General features: G+C 31.4%; 3 protein-coding genes across 13 annotated transcripts; 2 read left to right on the top strand and 1 right to left on the bottom strand.

Moving 5' to 3' along the window:
• Positions 1-335: 335 nt before the first annotated feature.
• LOC120275406 (GDSL esterase/lipase EXL3-like) lies at positions 336-5,158 on the top strand. The gene is made up of 5 exons (XM_039281962.1): positions 336-650; positions 1,221-1,351; positions 1,843-2,076; positions 3,812-4,067; positions 4,851-5,158. Exons 1-5 carry the CDS (start codon positions 371-373, stop codon positions 5,045-5,047), a joined length of 1,098 nt encoding a protein of 365 aa, XP_039137896.1. The 5' UTR covers positions 336-370; the 3' UTR covers positions 5,048-5,158.
• A 1,496-nt stretch (positions 5,159-6,654) lies between these two features.
• Positions 6,655-9,810, top strand: LOC120275409 (GDSL esterase/lipase EXL3-like). Its single transcript, XM_039281975.1, has 5 exons — positions 6,655-7,104; positions 8,028-8,158; positions 8,241-8,474; positions 9,252-9,507; positions 9,617-9,810. The coding sequence occupies exons 1-5, from the start codon at positions 6,831-6,833 to the stop codon at positions 9,808-9,810; spliced, it is 1,089 nt and encodes a 362-aa protein (XP_039137909.1). The 5' UTR covers positions 6,655-6,830.
• LOC120275407 lies at positions 7,338-13,824 on the bottom strand. Of its 11 annotated transcripts, none has more exons than XM_039281968.1 (3): positions 13,512-13,824; positions 11,838-12,465; positions 7,338-7,375 (listed from the first exon to the last, which is right to left on the bottom strand). In XM_039281968.1, exons 1-3 carry the CDS (start codon positions 13,785-13,787, stop codon positions 7,353-7,355), a joined length of 927 nt encoding a protein of 308 aa, XP_039137902.1. In that variant the 5' UTR covers positions 13,788-13,824; the 3' UTR covers positions 7,338-7,352. The 11 variants fall into 11 exon arrangements, with proteins under 11 accessions (XP_039137902.1, XP_039137898.1, XP_039137903.1 ...); XM_039281964.1 differs by lacking the exon at positions 7,338-7,375 and adding an exon at positions 8,584-8,663; XM_039281969.1 differs by lacking the exon at positions 7,338-7,375 and adding an exon at positions 8,616-8,650.
• Between the last annotated feature and the right edge of the window lie 1,432 nt (positions 13,825-15,256).

A 15,256-nucleotide genomic window follows, 5' to 3' on the forward strand; every position in this document is an offset into this window, starting at 1 on the left:
ACAAATTAATTAAATTTTCTTCCAAAAATATATAATTTCTTTTTCTTTAATTTGAATAAAAGCTTTTCTATTGTTTGTTAGTTTATCAAATCAATGCAAACACAAGGGTCGGCACATTTATTATTTCTCAATTATAGTCTCCATCAATTTTCTATTTAGGATATATTAAATAAAATAGAGAAAAAAAATCAAAATTCTTCTCGAGCTTATCCACATCAAAACTTTATGCAACACAAAAATTATTTATAGTTTTTTTTTAATTCTTGCAAATAAATCACTTATAAAATTTATCAAAATATGAACTTTTCCTATTAGTATAAATATATCATGAAAAGGATACTTCTCATACTCTAAAAGAAAATAAGAAAAGATGTTCTTCCCCATAAAACTAAGAGTTCCTCAAGTGTACCTACTCTTATTCTTCTTGTTAATTGTTCATTTTGATGCCTTAACCTTAACACAAAAACCCGAAAAAAGTTCGGCATTGGTTCCGGCAATAATAGTATTTGGAGACTCCATTGTTGATCCAGGAAACAACAATGTTATCAACACTCTTGTCAAATGCGACTTCCCTCCATACGGTATTGATTTTGTAGACCAAATGCCCACCGGAAGATTTTGCGATGGAAGAATTCCCTCCGATTTGATTGGTATGATATGCTTTTTGAGTCATTTCCTAATTTTCATTATATTGTTATTAGTTTAATATTATACAAATTATATACATTTCAAGCTTTAGAAGAATTAGAATACTAGAATTGATAATTTTTTATGGTGTTAGTTTTATGAACATATTCTAAAAGCTTATTTTCTTTATATATGTAATCTTTAATTTATATTGAGTTTATGCTTTTCAATTTTTTTAGAAGACATATAATGGATAAATCATTTATCCTTTTTATTGAGTTCATTGTACTAATATCTCTCTAAAAGCTTATTTTCTTTTCCCAAGAAATAAAGATGATTTGCCATTATCATTTTGTGTGTGTGTTTGTGTGTGTGTGTGTTTTGGATAGAGATGGCTTTGAAGAAAATTGCTTCTTAATTTTCATTGGGCATATCTTTGCGTATGTATATGAGGTGGAGATAGTTTTGAAAAAGAAAAAGAAGGTTCTCAATTATATTATTAGAAGAATATTATTGGTATATGATTAAATTATAAATATATATAATAATTAAACTTGTGAATTAATGAGGTAAAATGATGATGAATCTTGCAGCTTCAAAACTAGGAGTGAAGGAACTTTTGCCTGCTTATCTTGATCCCAATCTTGAATCCCAAGATCTTCTCACTGGTGTAAGCTTTGCTTCCGGTGGTGCAGGATATGACCCTATTACATCAGAAACTGCGGTAATTTTATAATAATAATAATAATATATTTCTATATATATAATTATATATTTTTTTACTTTGTCTCAATATTTATTTTTATTTTAATACTTTCAAAATATTCAATACAATTCATATACTTTATCTTCTTGTTATCATTCTCAGTCAGACATAATATCTGAAATTTGTGATTAATTTATTATTTTTCACCTATTTAAAATTTTATTTTAGTAACAAATCTAATAAGTATGATGGATCGTATCATACTTTACCTCTAAATTTGATTTCGATTGAGAAAAATGAATCAAATAATGGCGTGTTTCAAATCATCCAAATTAATAAACACATTGTAGATATAAAAATTAAAATGAATATTTTTTTTAAATATTTTTAAAATACAAAGACAAAAATGAACATTAAAATAAAGTATGAGGCCTTAAAATGGACTTAAGTTGAATATTTATGTTGAATATTATGCCAATTATAATTTTTTTTTTTAAATTGTTTATCAGCATGTGATATCTATGGATGATCAATTAGAGCTGTATAAAGAGTACCAAGAAAAGTTAAGAGCAATTGGAGGAGATGCAAGAGCAGAGAACATCATTTCTAAAGGCTTGCATGTAATTTGTGTGGGGAGTGATGATATTGCCAATACTTATTTTCCAACTCTCTTTAGAAAGCTCCAATATGACATTCCATCTTATGCTGATCTTGTGGTCACCTATGCATCACGTTTCTTTCAGGTAATTAATTAATTAATTAGATTTAGAACAAGCATGCATTTTTTTTTTTTTTGAAAATTTTTGTATTTACTATTATAGAGTTTTCACATCAGTTATGGGTACGAGTTTGCAACCCAGCTCCTATGTCGCCCAGGTGAGAAAGAATGAGTTTTACTGTGGGCTCGCTCCTGGCTGTATATGTACTTGTAGTGTTTCGCCAAAAAAATTTACATCAATATAAAATTTTAATTAAATTTATTTAAATAAACCAAATAAACCATTGTTAATTTTTTTTTTATTACTCCTTCCATCATTTCGTTTTGAGAAAAAAAAAATTTATTTCAAAATAATTATGGTTTTATAATACTAAGATAATATTTATTTGTTTTTTTTATTTTATATTTCTTTAATTTTTAAAGTTATATAAATGAAGAAAATTATATTTATCATAAAAAAGAAAATGGTATGATTTTCAAAAGGAGCACTTAGTTACTTTAATTTTTGTGAGCACTTGTATTTTTGAGTGGAGAGAGTAATTGGAATGACATTTATTGAAGCCATGCAAAGGAAACTAGGACTCACGCATTTACTGATTTCAGTGTGTTATTAGATCCTCTTTTCTATCTGTCCTTATTGAATAAGCATTAATTAGTACTATCATGTGCATTGGGAGTTAGGGGCATTTATTAAACAATTATTATGTTTCTGTGCTTTATAATGCCGGCCCATTTTAATTGATAATGTATAATACCTTTCAAACACCTACTCTTCTAACTGTACAATAATTATGAACCATATTTCTAACCTATTAATTAAATATAAAACAAACTGTTATTTTTTACTAGTTTGTTTTTATTCTCCTTCGGATACTTGTCTCGTTTGAGTGTATTTTTTTACTTATTGATTTAAAAAATTATGAAGCATTTAATATTGTTTTTTTCAAATTTACCTGTTACATATAATGTAATTCTACAACTTCTAATAAACATATTTAATTACATATTTTAAGTAAGTGTAATTTTAGAAAGTTAATATATTTTTTTATAAGTTTTAGATTTCCAATTAATTTTAACTTACTTTTTAATCCATGTGAATTGGTTAAAATAGAGACATAAAAAGGACTGGAGGGAGTATTAGTTTTTGACTCATTGATTTTTTAAGCCCAGATTTTAAACTAGTCCCGCATTTGTTCTAGAATCAATTTATTTAAATGATCCAAATCTTACCCCTCGCACTAAGACACCTCCATAATAAACTATTATTCTAATATTGAATATAATAGCTATCTAACTTTTATTTAATTTCTTTTTATTTCAAATATTTTAAAAATATTGAGATGAAGACAAAATATCAAAAACATATTGAGCTCCAATGACTGTTGGCTTATTAACACCGGATCCTTTGCGTAGAGTGTTCACTTTGGGAAAATTTTGGGGAAACCTCGAGATCGAATCTCAAAACCAACGCAAGGTAATGACGTAAATGCTTGTTGAACTTGCAGTTGCGCTTTATACCTGTGCACGTTCCTAACTTCCCTATGAGAATGTTTATCGCCTATTTGCCAAAATTTAAAAAAAAACATATTGAGCAAAATTACAAAGACTGAAGGAGTTGATATAGTTTCCAAAGTTAGGCAATTAACTATCAATAATAATTGTTATATTGTTCTAATAATTATGTATATATGTGTGTGTGTCTGTGTGTGTTTTAACAGTGTAAGTTTGCTCCAAATAAATGTTTTTATTTTGAATGATAGGAATTAATCAAACTTGGAGCAAGAAAAATAGGTATTGTGGGGATTCCTCCAATTGGATGTGTACCTTCACAGAGAACATTGGCAGGAGGACTCTTCAGAGAATGTGCTCCTTTTCATAACCAACTAGCAGAGTTAGTTAACTCAAAGCTCAATCAGGAGATTCAAAGGCTTGGTTCAATTTACCAAGGAACACTTTTGGTCTACATTAACATATATGACACTTTACTTGACATCATCCAAAATCCAAATAAATATGGTAAGCTTTTCTTTTTCTTTTTCTTTTTTTTTTTAAAAAAAATTTTCATCAATTTCCTTCTTTCTTTTTCTATGTTTCTTGCTAATTGTGCATTAATAAAAATCAATCATATATCTATATTCTATATATATATATATATGGTAGAATCTTAAGAATTGTGTTATTTTATCAATAGCATTGCACCCTTTGTTGCTAATTAGAGCTTTAGTCTATATATCCTTAAAAAAAAATTAAAATTTTGTCATACTGCTATAAGCCATTTTGTTGGTGCATTTATACACTAAAAACATTAGTTTTTTTTTTTTTAGTTCAATGTTGTGTTGGGTTATCTAATGCAATACAAAAAAAAAAATTTAGATTTTGATCGTATTTATAGATCATATTTATTTATGTCGACAATTCAAACGTAGAAAACTCAATTTTTAAGTGTGACTATGATTTTTTCACGTTTGGATGAAATAACAAATTCATTTAGTCTATTGGTGGAATCTAAAAAATCATGACTAATATTAGAAAGTAATGAATTAAAAAAGTATAAAATTAGAAATACTGGTTACAAAACATATTGTTTTAGGTTTTGAAGGGGTATAAAATTAACTCATTTAAAGTTCAGTCTTGTGACTAAATTATAAACTTATATACCTGAACAACATGAACATTTTAAAAATACAAATAAAAAATAATTAATCATGCAAATTAAAACAAATGCTTCAACACTAAATATTATATATATATATATATATATACACACACTTATGAGGATTATTTATTTTATTTTTTCAGATTTTGAGGTTGCAACAAATGGTTGTTGTGGCACAGGACTGTTGGAGGTTTCTATCTTATGCAATAGTGTGACTTCCTTTGTCTGTGCAAATGTTTCTGATCATGTATTCTGGGATAGCTATCATCCAACAGAAAGGGCCTATCAAATCCTAGTTGACGTAGTTATTGATGATGTACTTCCTCTCATAATTTCCTAAGTATTTTTTTTTAAGTATATTACACCATGTTTGTTCATTTTTAGGTTGTATTTTAATTTATTCAACTTATAATTTCTAATTTTAATCATACCATACTATCATGGTTTAGGACATGTTATATTAAAATTATAGAGCAATTACTCTTATTAGGGGTTTATTTAAATATATATATAAATGTGGACAAATCACGTGTGGAAAACAAACACACGTGAAGAGTTGAGCTTTACAACACTTGTGCTCTCCATCTGCGCAAACTGAGATTCAAATTCACCTCCTCAGCGGAACACACCTTTTATAGGGAATCTGATGCTATGGGAACACACTCTTTATAGGGAACCTGATGCTAATAGACTAAATCGTCATTAACTTAATTTATATTTTTCAAAAGTATTTCTACTGAGTGTTACTTTCATTATTTCTTAAAAAAATTCAAAATTTACTTATGTTATAGAATAATTTTTACAAAAAAAAAATTGCATGTTTTTGTATTTTTTTTTTCTATATATGCCAAGTTAATAAGAATAATAAATTAAGGATGCATATATATATATATATTCATATATATTCATAAAAACTACATAAATATTATATTAAATAAAATTAATGAATATTAAATTAATTAAAAGCAGCAAGCAAACTAGTAAAAAATTAGGTTAAGGTCTCCTCCAGATAGGACTTAAAATATTCTGACAGGTAAATTTATTATATTGTTAGGAAGAAAATTTTTTTTAACTTATATAACACTTAACTATACCTGATTTCACTCAAATAATGGTTTTTTTAGGAAAAGAAACACGAGAATGGTTTCAAGTTTGATTACGGACAAGCTTAATTACTTTATGTTTTCTTTGATTATAAGAAAAATGAATGTTTTGGACAACCTAACCAAATGCATTTCTTAAAAATATATTGAACACATCAAATTATTTTTATTTTGCTTAGTATCATGTCTACACATCAATTTAATTTTTTTTTAAAAATATCATTAATTTTTATTTTTATTTTTTATTTTTCCTGAAGGATGAAGAGAAAATTTTTTTTAAAAAAATTTTGATCTTTTTGATGAAAACTTCTAGTTAGTTTACAGTTGGAGAGTATATAAAATTTAAAATATTTTGTAAGTGTATAGGTATATTTGTACAGGGTTTATTTTAGTAATTACATTTTTTAATGAAATGGATTTATTTAAAGTGATAATCAGAGGCCAATAAAAATAAAGAAATATTCTAATATATATATATATATATATAATATTAATTTGATATACTCTCATTTTTGTAAAAGTTTCCAATCAGGGAATCTATATATACACACCCTTGTAGAAAATGCATAATTGAACATTAACATGCCCCTTAACAATCATATAATGACATACAAACCCTTTGTACTACAAAACCAAGAAAAATTAATCTCATCATAAAAAAAAATAACACAATAAACAAATGAATATAAAATGATTAAAAAAACTCACTTTTTCATCACAGATATGTAATAATTTTTTTTTATTCTGAGGGTGTATACAAAAGTATGCACTCACTTGTGAATATATATATATATATATATATAAAGGACTATTTTGACACAAAAGAAGCAAATCAGCAACAACAGATTGAAATTCTAAAGACAGACATAAAAACTCATTTAATAAGTTTCCCATTTGCTTCATTTTCAAGAAAACAAAAACAGTAACTTGAGGGTTTCACTTTTCTCATTTTCTTGAACAAAACACATATAAAACACTACTCAATGCATCAATAATTAGTTCACTACCACTCAAAGCAAAATGGAATCCAAATGTTTGATGAAATCTTCATCCAATTTGTTCTATTTACTGCTAATTTCACTCGGAATCCTTCGAGTTCAGTGTCTAACTCCTAACAAGACAACATCGAAGGTGCCGGCAGTAATTGTGTTCGGAGATTCAATTGTAGACCCGGGCAACAACAACGCGATCGAAACTCTAATTAAATGCAACTTCCCGCCCTACGGCAAGGACTTCGCCCAGCATAAACCCACTGGAAGGTTTTGCAATGGCAAAATCCCCTCGGATTTCATCGGTAATTTTTACTGCAGTATATATACATGCTCTATGGTTTTGCATTTGATGCTCAAACTAAGTTTCTAAAGCTCTGCATCAGTTCATTTTGCCTAATTTGGAAGAAACTGTGATAATTTGATGTGCAGAAATAACATTTATTCCTTCATTACACAATGCATAATCCTGTTTATGCTTCAGAATTACTTTGGCACAGACTAATCACAATGTCAATCTAATAATTCTTCTTGAAACCATGTCCATCACAGATCAAATCATTGCCTCCTTGCAAACTGAAATTCATACCCAACATCAGTGTCCAGGAGTTGTCCAAAACTAAAACAGAAACAAAATCCCAACATTCAATTGAAAGAATCAATGGCAAATGAAGTGTAAAGAGTCTCATGATAATTTCATCATCTCTAGTTGAAGCTCCTTCATGATCATTCTTGTTGAGATTAAATATTCAGACAAATCCATTATATGGCTAACATCCGGCAACCTTCCAATAGTTTCATATCAAATACATGACCACCAAGATAATTCATGTATATGCCTTTTGATAATTCATCCTATCACTCCCTATGTGTTCTATCTAGAAGTCAGCCTTTTCGTTCAAATTAATAAAAAAACTTTCCTTTCTCTACTCACTGTTTAACAGGACTTTGTGCACATCAAGAGCACTTTCTAGACGAACATATAAGATCCTCTACAAAGTTTATAATTAGATTGTCAAGAACAAGGATGAGGTTTCACTAAGATCACTGACATGCATGTTCATTAAAAGAGAGCACCGATATTCCTACATATCAGAATTTCTAAAGTGATTCATGAGGCATTATCTGCACATACTACTAAATAATATAAGGGACAAGAATTGGACATGGGATCCAGTATTGCTTAAATAAAAGATTCTAACTAATAAATTTCATATTATTATCCAAGCTTCTCAACTGGGAATAAAGGAGCTTGTTCCAGCTTACCTTGGGACTGAACTGACCGCTCAAGACCTCCTCACTGGTGTAAGCTTTGCATCAGGTGGTGCCGGATACGATCCTCTCACATCTCAACTTGTGGTACATTCATATTCTCGATATATCTCTATAGATTTTCTTAAACTATAAACATATAATCATGCAGTTATCATTGTTCTATCAGTCAGCGTTAACTATGAGCGATCAGCTAAATTTGTTCAAAGATTACAAGGAGAAGTTGAAGAAAGTTGCAGGAGAAGTCAAAGCAAATAATACAATCTCCCAGGGCTTGTTTCTAGTAGTTACAGGAACTGACGACTTAGCAAACACATATTTTACGACACCATTCAGGAGAGCGGAATTTGATCTTCCATCCTACATCAACTTTACTGTGGACTGTGCTGTGAGCTTTTATCAGGTAGCCTCTTCCTTGATAAACACAACAGACTAACTATTCATAGTCATTATCACCAACAAATGCCATCGGTCACAGCAAATACATAATTAGTACATCAGTTTAATCACGCATTCTATCATGTTTGCTAGTCATAATGGAAGCACATTATCACCAGCTTCAAGATTTCATCCAATTGCCTACCAACAATAACTAAAGATCACTCAAATAGAAGCTTGAAACTTATGCTAGGAGAAGCCATTCAGTACCTATCTTTAGTTAAGCTCAGAGAAAATTGTTTGAAAACCACATCAGTACGATATCAGTCCTCTTGATCAATAACTACTAATATAAACAATGACAGAAACTTAACATTTGACCATTGAATTTTTAGTAAATCAGGCACACGCTAGCTGTACAAATTGCTCTCAAGCAAGGCATAGGAAAAAAATGCGCAGAGAAATGACGGTTAAAAAGAAAAATCATGGAAAAATATCACCAAACTGTGAACTCATCAATTATTGCAAGAAATACTTGTCTTTGTCTTGACAACATTGACCATCAGAAGAGAAAGCTGGTGTATGTGTGTATCTGACTATCTATCTCAGCATTTGACCCAAATTAAATCAGGAATAGTGTTTTTCTAGGGATGGACAATTTGGGTATTCAAGAGACACTGAGACAGTTCTGCATAAATCTTATTCTTTAGTTCCAGACATAAGTCAGGACATCATCATCCAACATGCTTATACATATATTATAGCAGTATTGGTCATAACCATGAACTCTTTGTTCCTATAGGAGCTTTACCACTTAGGTGCAAGGAAGATAGCTGTTGTGGGGGTTCCTCCAGTAGGTTGTGTTCCATCACAAAGAACCATCGAAGGAGGGATTGAAAGACATTGTGTACCTCTCTACAACCAAGCTGCATTAATGTTCAATGCAAAGCTATCTACAGAATCGGAAAGGCTTAACAAAACATTAAAGGGAGCACAAATAGTCTACATCGATATATACACACCCTTGCTTGATTTAATTACACGTCCATTTGCCTATGGTAATCTGATACTAGAAAACTTAATCATAAGCAGCACTTAATGCCAATCAAACATCAGTTTTCGCAACATAGTGCATTATTATTCTAATTCATCTTGTTCCATACTCAGGATTTGAGGAGTCCACAAAGGGTTGTTGCGGAACAGGATATTTTGAAGTTACTTTAGCTTGCAATAGCTTGACAACACCAACATGTGAAGATGCTTCCAAGTATGTCTTTTGGGACAGCTACCATCCTACAGAGAGGGCCTATAACATTCTGATAACAGAAGTTTTTCAAAAGTATGGATCACTTCTCACCTAAACAATCAAACTCAAATTGGCGCTTTCCTCAATACTTATCTGTTTCATTTGCATTCTAATATAAAGACCACTCATAAGGTCATAAATATTGAGACAAAAATAGCAGGTTGAGTAAAGAATAAAGTTGTAAAATGCTACAAAAAAGAATAAATTATAAGAACAAAGAATATAAATATGATACTTGTTTCCTAGTTTTTATTTTCTGCTTCTTTGAAGATCAAGGGCTACAATCATTTGACAAATGTAGAGGATGGAGAAAGAACTGCCTTAGGCCTATTCTTCTTTAAGACATTGCCAAAAACAATGAAGCCCAAATGAATTTCATGCCAAAGAATTCATTATTACTTGTTTTATTCATGATAGGGCCATCTTAAATAGAAATAGTAGTCCTTGAAAAAGGCCTATGAAATATCCCATTCTTATTTCAGTTTGGAGACTCACCTATAATATTAAAGACCAATGCATGGTTCTTGTTGCATACTAAATACATACACTCCATTATAGCATGGAGTTCAGTAGCCTATTAGTGAGATATAAAATGAAATTAGTTCAATATTCAAACCACAAGTTTAGAGCCCAACAAGAAAATCTATCCAATCTTTATCTTGTACAAGCTTGAACATTATTTTAAATTTCTGTTGATTTACACAAAGAAGATGATCAGCTTTATAACACCAATCAGGTAGCTAGTTAACAAGCAAATGTCCAGAGCTCAAAATGAGAAACCATCTCTATATGTGTGAGATGAGATATATTTAACCCTCTCTAGACTTGACAAAAGAAAAACCCTCTCTACATTTGGGATTCAAGGAGCTCAAATCAGACTGTTCATCTGATAATCATATATGATGCAAGGTCTGTGAGGGGCCCCTCAGTATAAAAAGGGAGAAAAGAAACAATAGCAAATTAATGAACATGCTTAAAAAAATAAAATAAAATAAAATGGAAGGTTTTCCATATATAATAGACATATTATTAAAAAATTTAAACAATAAAGGAAAAATTGGTAAGGAGTTTCATATGCTCACGACCCCAAAAATCAAATCTATTTTCCTTACATCAGTGCAGTTCTGAAGAAAAGAAAAAAGAATGCAATATACCTACTTCCCTTCTTAAAAGAATGCAATATACCTACTTCCCTTCTTAAGTGTCAATTACAACCTATAGCATGCCAACTCACCAGCAAAAGGGGAAAAGACAAAACAATTCAAGCATTTTAATTTAGCAATCACAAGATAAGGAAAAAGTCATAAATCACTTCAGTTCAGCAAACAGCCATGTTCCAAAACCACAAATCACTTCTATTCAATTCAATCTTAGTAATGATCCAGCATTTTAACTTAGTACCCAAAAGTTTCCAAACATGTATCCTAAAACATGATTAAACAACAATCATCAGACACACTGTCAGCTAGTAACCCCCAACACACTTCACCATAATAGCATGCATGCGTTAAGCGGCCATTACTAGGAAAAGCAACTAATTAGCTATATCACTAATTCAAGTATTCATAAATATGAAATAGGGAAGTACAAGTCATAAGAATATAAAATGGTAAAACTACCAACAGAGATAAAAGCCTTTAAAGCAAATGATAGATGCTCTCTCACAATTCATTTAACAAACAAAAACTGAAGCTGACACCAATACCAAATTATAATGGTAAAGACAGGTACCTTCTAACTATAAAATGAAATTATAAATAGCAATTTTTAGAACAACAAAGCAAAGTCAATCAAGAAGTAAAGGACAATAAAACAGTTTCAATTGTACATAAATTCCTAACTTTTCAAAGAAAGCTCTAGCACCAAGAAAACATGAGAGAAAAAAAATGTTGGTTCAATAAAGGCTAAAACCCAAAAACTGGCTAACTAAAATCGCAACTCCCATAGTTATTGCTAAAAGGGAAGCAGCCCATGTCAATTTCTCTGTAATCCTAGGAACCCTTTGTTTCAATGCCTGACTACACGAACCTATAAAAACTGTATAACTCCCCATTGCAAGCACAGTGCCAACAAGAAACATACCTAGGAAAGCTGCACCAGCCAAACGAGATGGAAGTGCAAGAGCAGGGAGAACCATCATAAGTGCATCAGGTTGTAAGCCATGTACAATACCAGTTGCAAAAGTTGCAAAGCCAATTTTTTTCTTCCCACTTGGAAGAGTCTCTATAGATTCCATGAGGCTAACATCACATTCTCCATTTTCTAGAGCAACACAAGGAGCGGGTACCTCTGAAGCCTCCCTAATTCCCATACCCCCAATAACCAGGAGTGTAAGACCAACAACTCTAGTTCCCCAGGTTCGGATAATCTCAATATGTAAACGATCCTTGAGAAGCAGAAACAGCAATCCGAATATCATTTGACCAGCATCATGGCCACAGCCCCATAGAGCTCCTACAACAGCACTTTCTACCCTTGTGCGGCCAATAGATAGTGGGGCCAAGGCAGCAAGATGGTCAGGGCCTGACAGAGTGTGTAGGCAACCAGCAAAAAAACCAGTCCATGCGCTGCTTAGCAACTCAGACTTAAAAAGGGTACCACCTGTCTTGGCAGCAAATGGAATTGCTGCATACGCTGCAGGCGCTAAAATTGGTAGAATTACAGCCACAACCAATGCTGATAATAAGATGGTGACAGCAGCAGAAGCATCCTAAACCCATGTTGAAAAACCATATCAAAACGATACAAAAACTGCAATCATCATTCAGGTAACAAATATAAGATATAGAAATTAGAACACATTCGCAAAATGATAGGCCAAATTAAGTTAAAATATAACTCGGTTACTTCAAATAAAATCAGGGTTTCAGCAGGGCCTGCGCTTCTAAAACCAATAGATAATCAAACTTCTACAAATCCTTGATCCATCACCTCATGAAACACATTACACAGCAACCCTCTTTTGCGTGATTAAGATCAAAATAGCTAGAACAATAATGCGCTTTAATTAAAGAACCTAACCACAAACAAGAATTCTTCTTCATAAGCAGATGAAATAAAATGAAGGTTTGGACAACTGAACATATCATTGAAAGGCAACTGTGCTTCTAAAACCAATAAATAATCTAACTTGTGCAAATCTCTGATCCATCAACAACTCCAATTAATCACCTCATGAAACACATTTCAAAGGAAACTTTGAATCCATATATGCAGGGATCCTTCTTTGTGTGATCTAGATCAACATAATTAAAACAATAATTTGCTTTCATTTGATTACCTAAACACAAACTACAATTGTCCCTGCAAAAGCAGACGAAATCAAATTAAGGTTTGGACAACTGAACATAGACACTAAAAGGCAATCAATGCTTCAAAAACCAATAAATATTCAAACTTGTACAAATCCCTGATTCATCAACAACTCCAAACATCACCTCATGAAACACATGTCAAAAGAAACTTTGCATCCAGACATGTAGAGATCCTCTTTTGCGTAATTTAAGTACCTAAATTCCTAGTTAACAAAATGAAATCAGATTAAGATAACCAATGCTTCCAAAACCAATAAATAATCAAACTTGTACAAATCCATAGTCCATCATCCACAAACCCAATCAAACACCACCCCCAAAAGACACCTCGAACAATACTCCCTCTTTCAACACCAACCAAACTTAACACATCTCAAAAGGGATCCACAAACCCAAGTAAATCAAGAAAGAAACAACTCAAAAGGAAATTCAAAAATCTCACCTTTCTGGTAACAAACCGAGCAAGATCTCTCCTTTCCGCTGATTCAGCTGTCGCCTTGCCTTCCCGAGCCTTAGTCTCCAACAAAGGAATAGAAAAGAACCAAGGAAATGCTGGAGAGCGAAGACCGCCATCTTCTCCAGATGAAACGGCGCGGAAGGGGGATAAACCCGAGCGGAGCGAGACCAAAGAGAGGCCGCGCTTCACGGCGGCGATGGGGCGAGGCTTAAGAAGCGCGGTCCGAGCGGGCAGCGCGGAGGAGGAGATAAGCCTCTCCATGAGGGCTTTGCCGGAGAGAGAGAGAGAGTGAGAAAGATCCAAGCTTGGAAAGTAGTACATCTTTGTTACGCCTCAAAACAAGGCAGGATAGAGTAAGAGATTCCAAACAGGAAAAAGGTGTACACTATCCACTGAATGAGTGACGCGTGTAGATAAAAAAGGAATTGTGGATTTTTTCTAGTAAAAACAAAAGGAAGTGGAGGATAAGTGGACATGTTGGGATGTAATCCATGGAACATTAGAAAAGAAATTGTATGATTTTTGAAGAATACCAACTCTTTACTTTATTTATTTAAGTGGAAGAGTTGGGTCAATAATGATGGTGGTACTGAGTGGAAAATGTGAACAAAATTCTTTGTTGGTTGAGCTTTGGCTCTTTGATTGGTGGATAATGGGGGCCTTCATAATGTAGTTGGAGACTTGAGTTTATATTTAGAAAAGTTGTTAAATTTGTCAAAACACTAAAAGTCTTCAAACTTCCTCATAAAAGCTATAATTTCTACTTAAAGAAAACACTAATTTTGGGGAGAGCCTTGATAGGATCAAACATATAATTAAAATTTATCAAAAGAGTCAAATAATAAAACAAATGCAAAAGGATTATACAAAGTATATTTATAATGCTTTGGTAATCTTACCTAAGTAAATCATTATAAATAAATAAAATATTAATAAAAAACTATTTAACTATCTAGGTATGTTTTATATTTTTAAAATAAAATCCTTAAAAATTGGAGTAGCATTCTTTTATAACTTGTAAGTCATGCATTGCTTATATGAGGAGCCAACAAAGAAGGGAACTTGTTGCTAATGGAGATCGGCGAAAATACAAAGTATGTTAGAAATGATTGATGGAAAGTTGTGGATTATGGTGGATTTTTTAGTCATGTTGAACACTTTCTTTTAAAAAATTTATCACCCCCACTATACAGCAAACAAGTTGAGTAATAATTTTTCAGGATACAACAAAAGTCCCAAAACCAGAATTTACAAATGTTTTAATCTTCTGCGAGAAGAACTTCTATATTTAATGAGTTCAAATAGACACAAAAAAAAAAAATCAGTTGGAATTAAATTAGTATTTTTTTCTGGATAAAATACAAAAAAACTTTAAATTCACACCCTTTGGATAAAAAAAAAAAAATGCAAATCAGTTAAAATGAAAACAATAAATTCTGGCTTCTAACGCTAATTATTTTCTATTATGCTTAAGATGCCCCAAGTGCACATCAAAGACCTTATATATATATATATATATATATGAGCCCACTTGCACTTTCCAAGTGCCCATTTAAATTATTTGATATTTTCAATAATTTGAACATCTTTTAAAATAAAATCCTTAAAAATTGGAGTAGCATTCTTTTATAACTTGTAAGTCATGCATTGCTTATATGAGGAGCCAACAAAGAAGGGAACTTGTTGCTAATGGAGATCGGCGAAAATACAAAGTATGTTAGAAATGATTG

This window comes from Dioscorea cayenensis, chromosome 14, assembly GCF_009730915.1.
Source record: "Dioscorea cayenensis subsp. rotundata cultivar TDr96_F1 chromosome 14, TDr96_F1_v2_PseudoChromosome.rev07_lg8_w22 25.fasta, whole genome shotgun sequence".
NCBI lineage: Eukaryota > Viridiplantae > Streptophyta > Magnoliopsida > Dioscoreales > Dioscoreaceae > Dioscorea > Dioscorea cayenensis.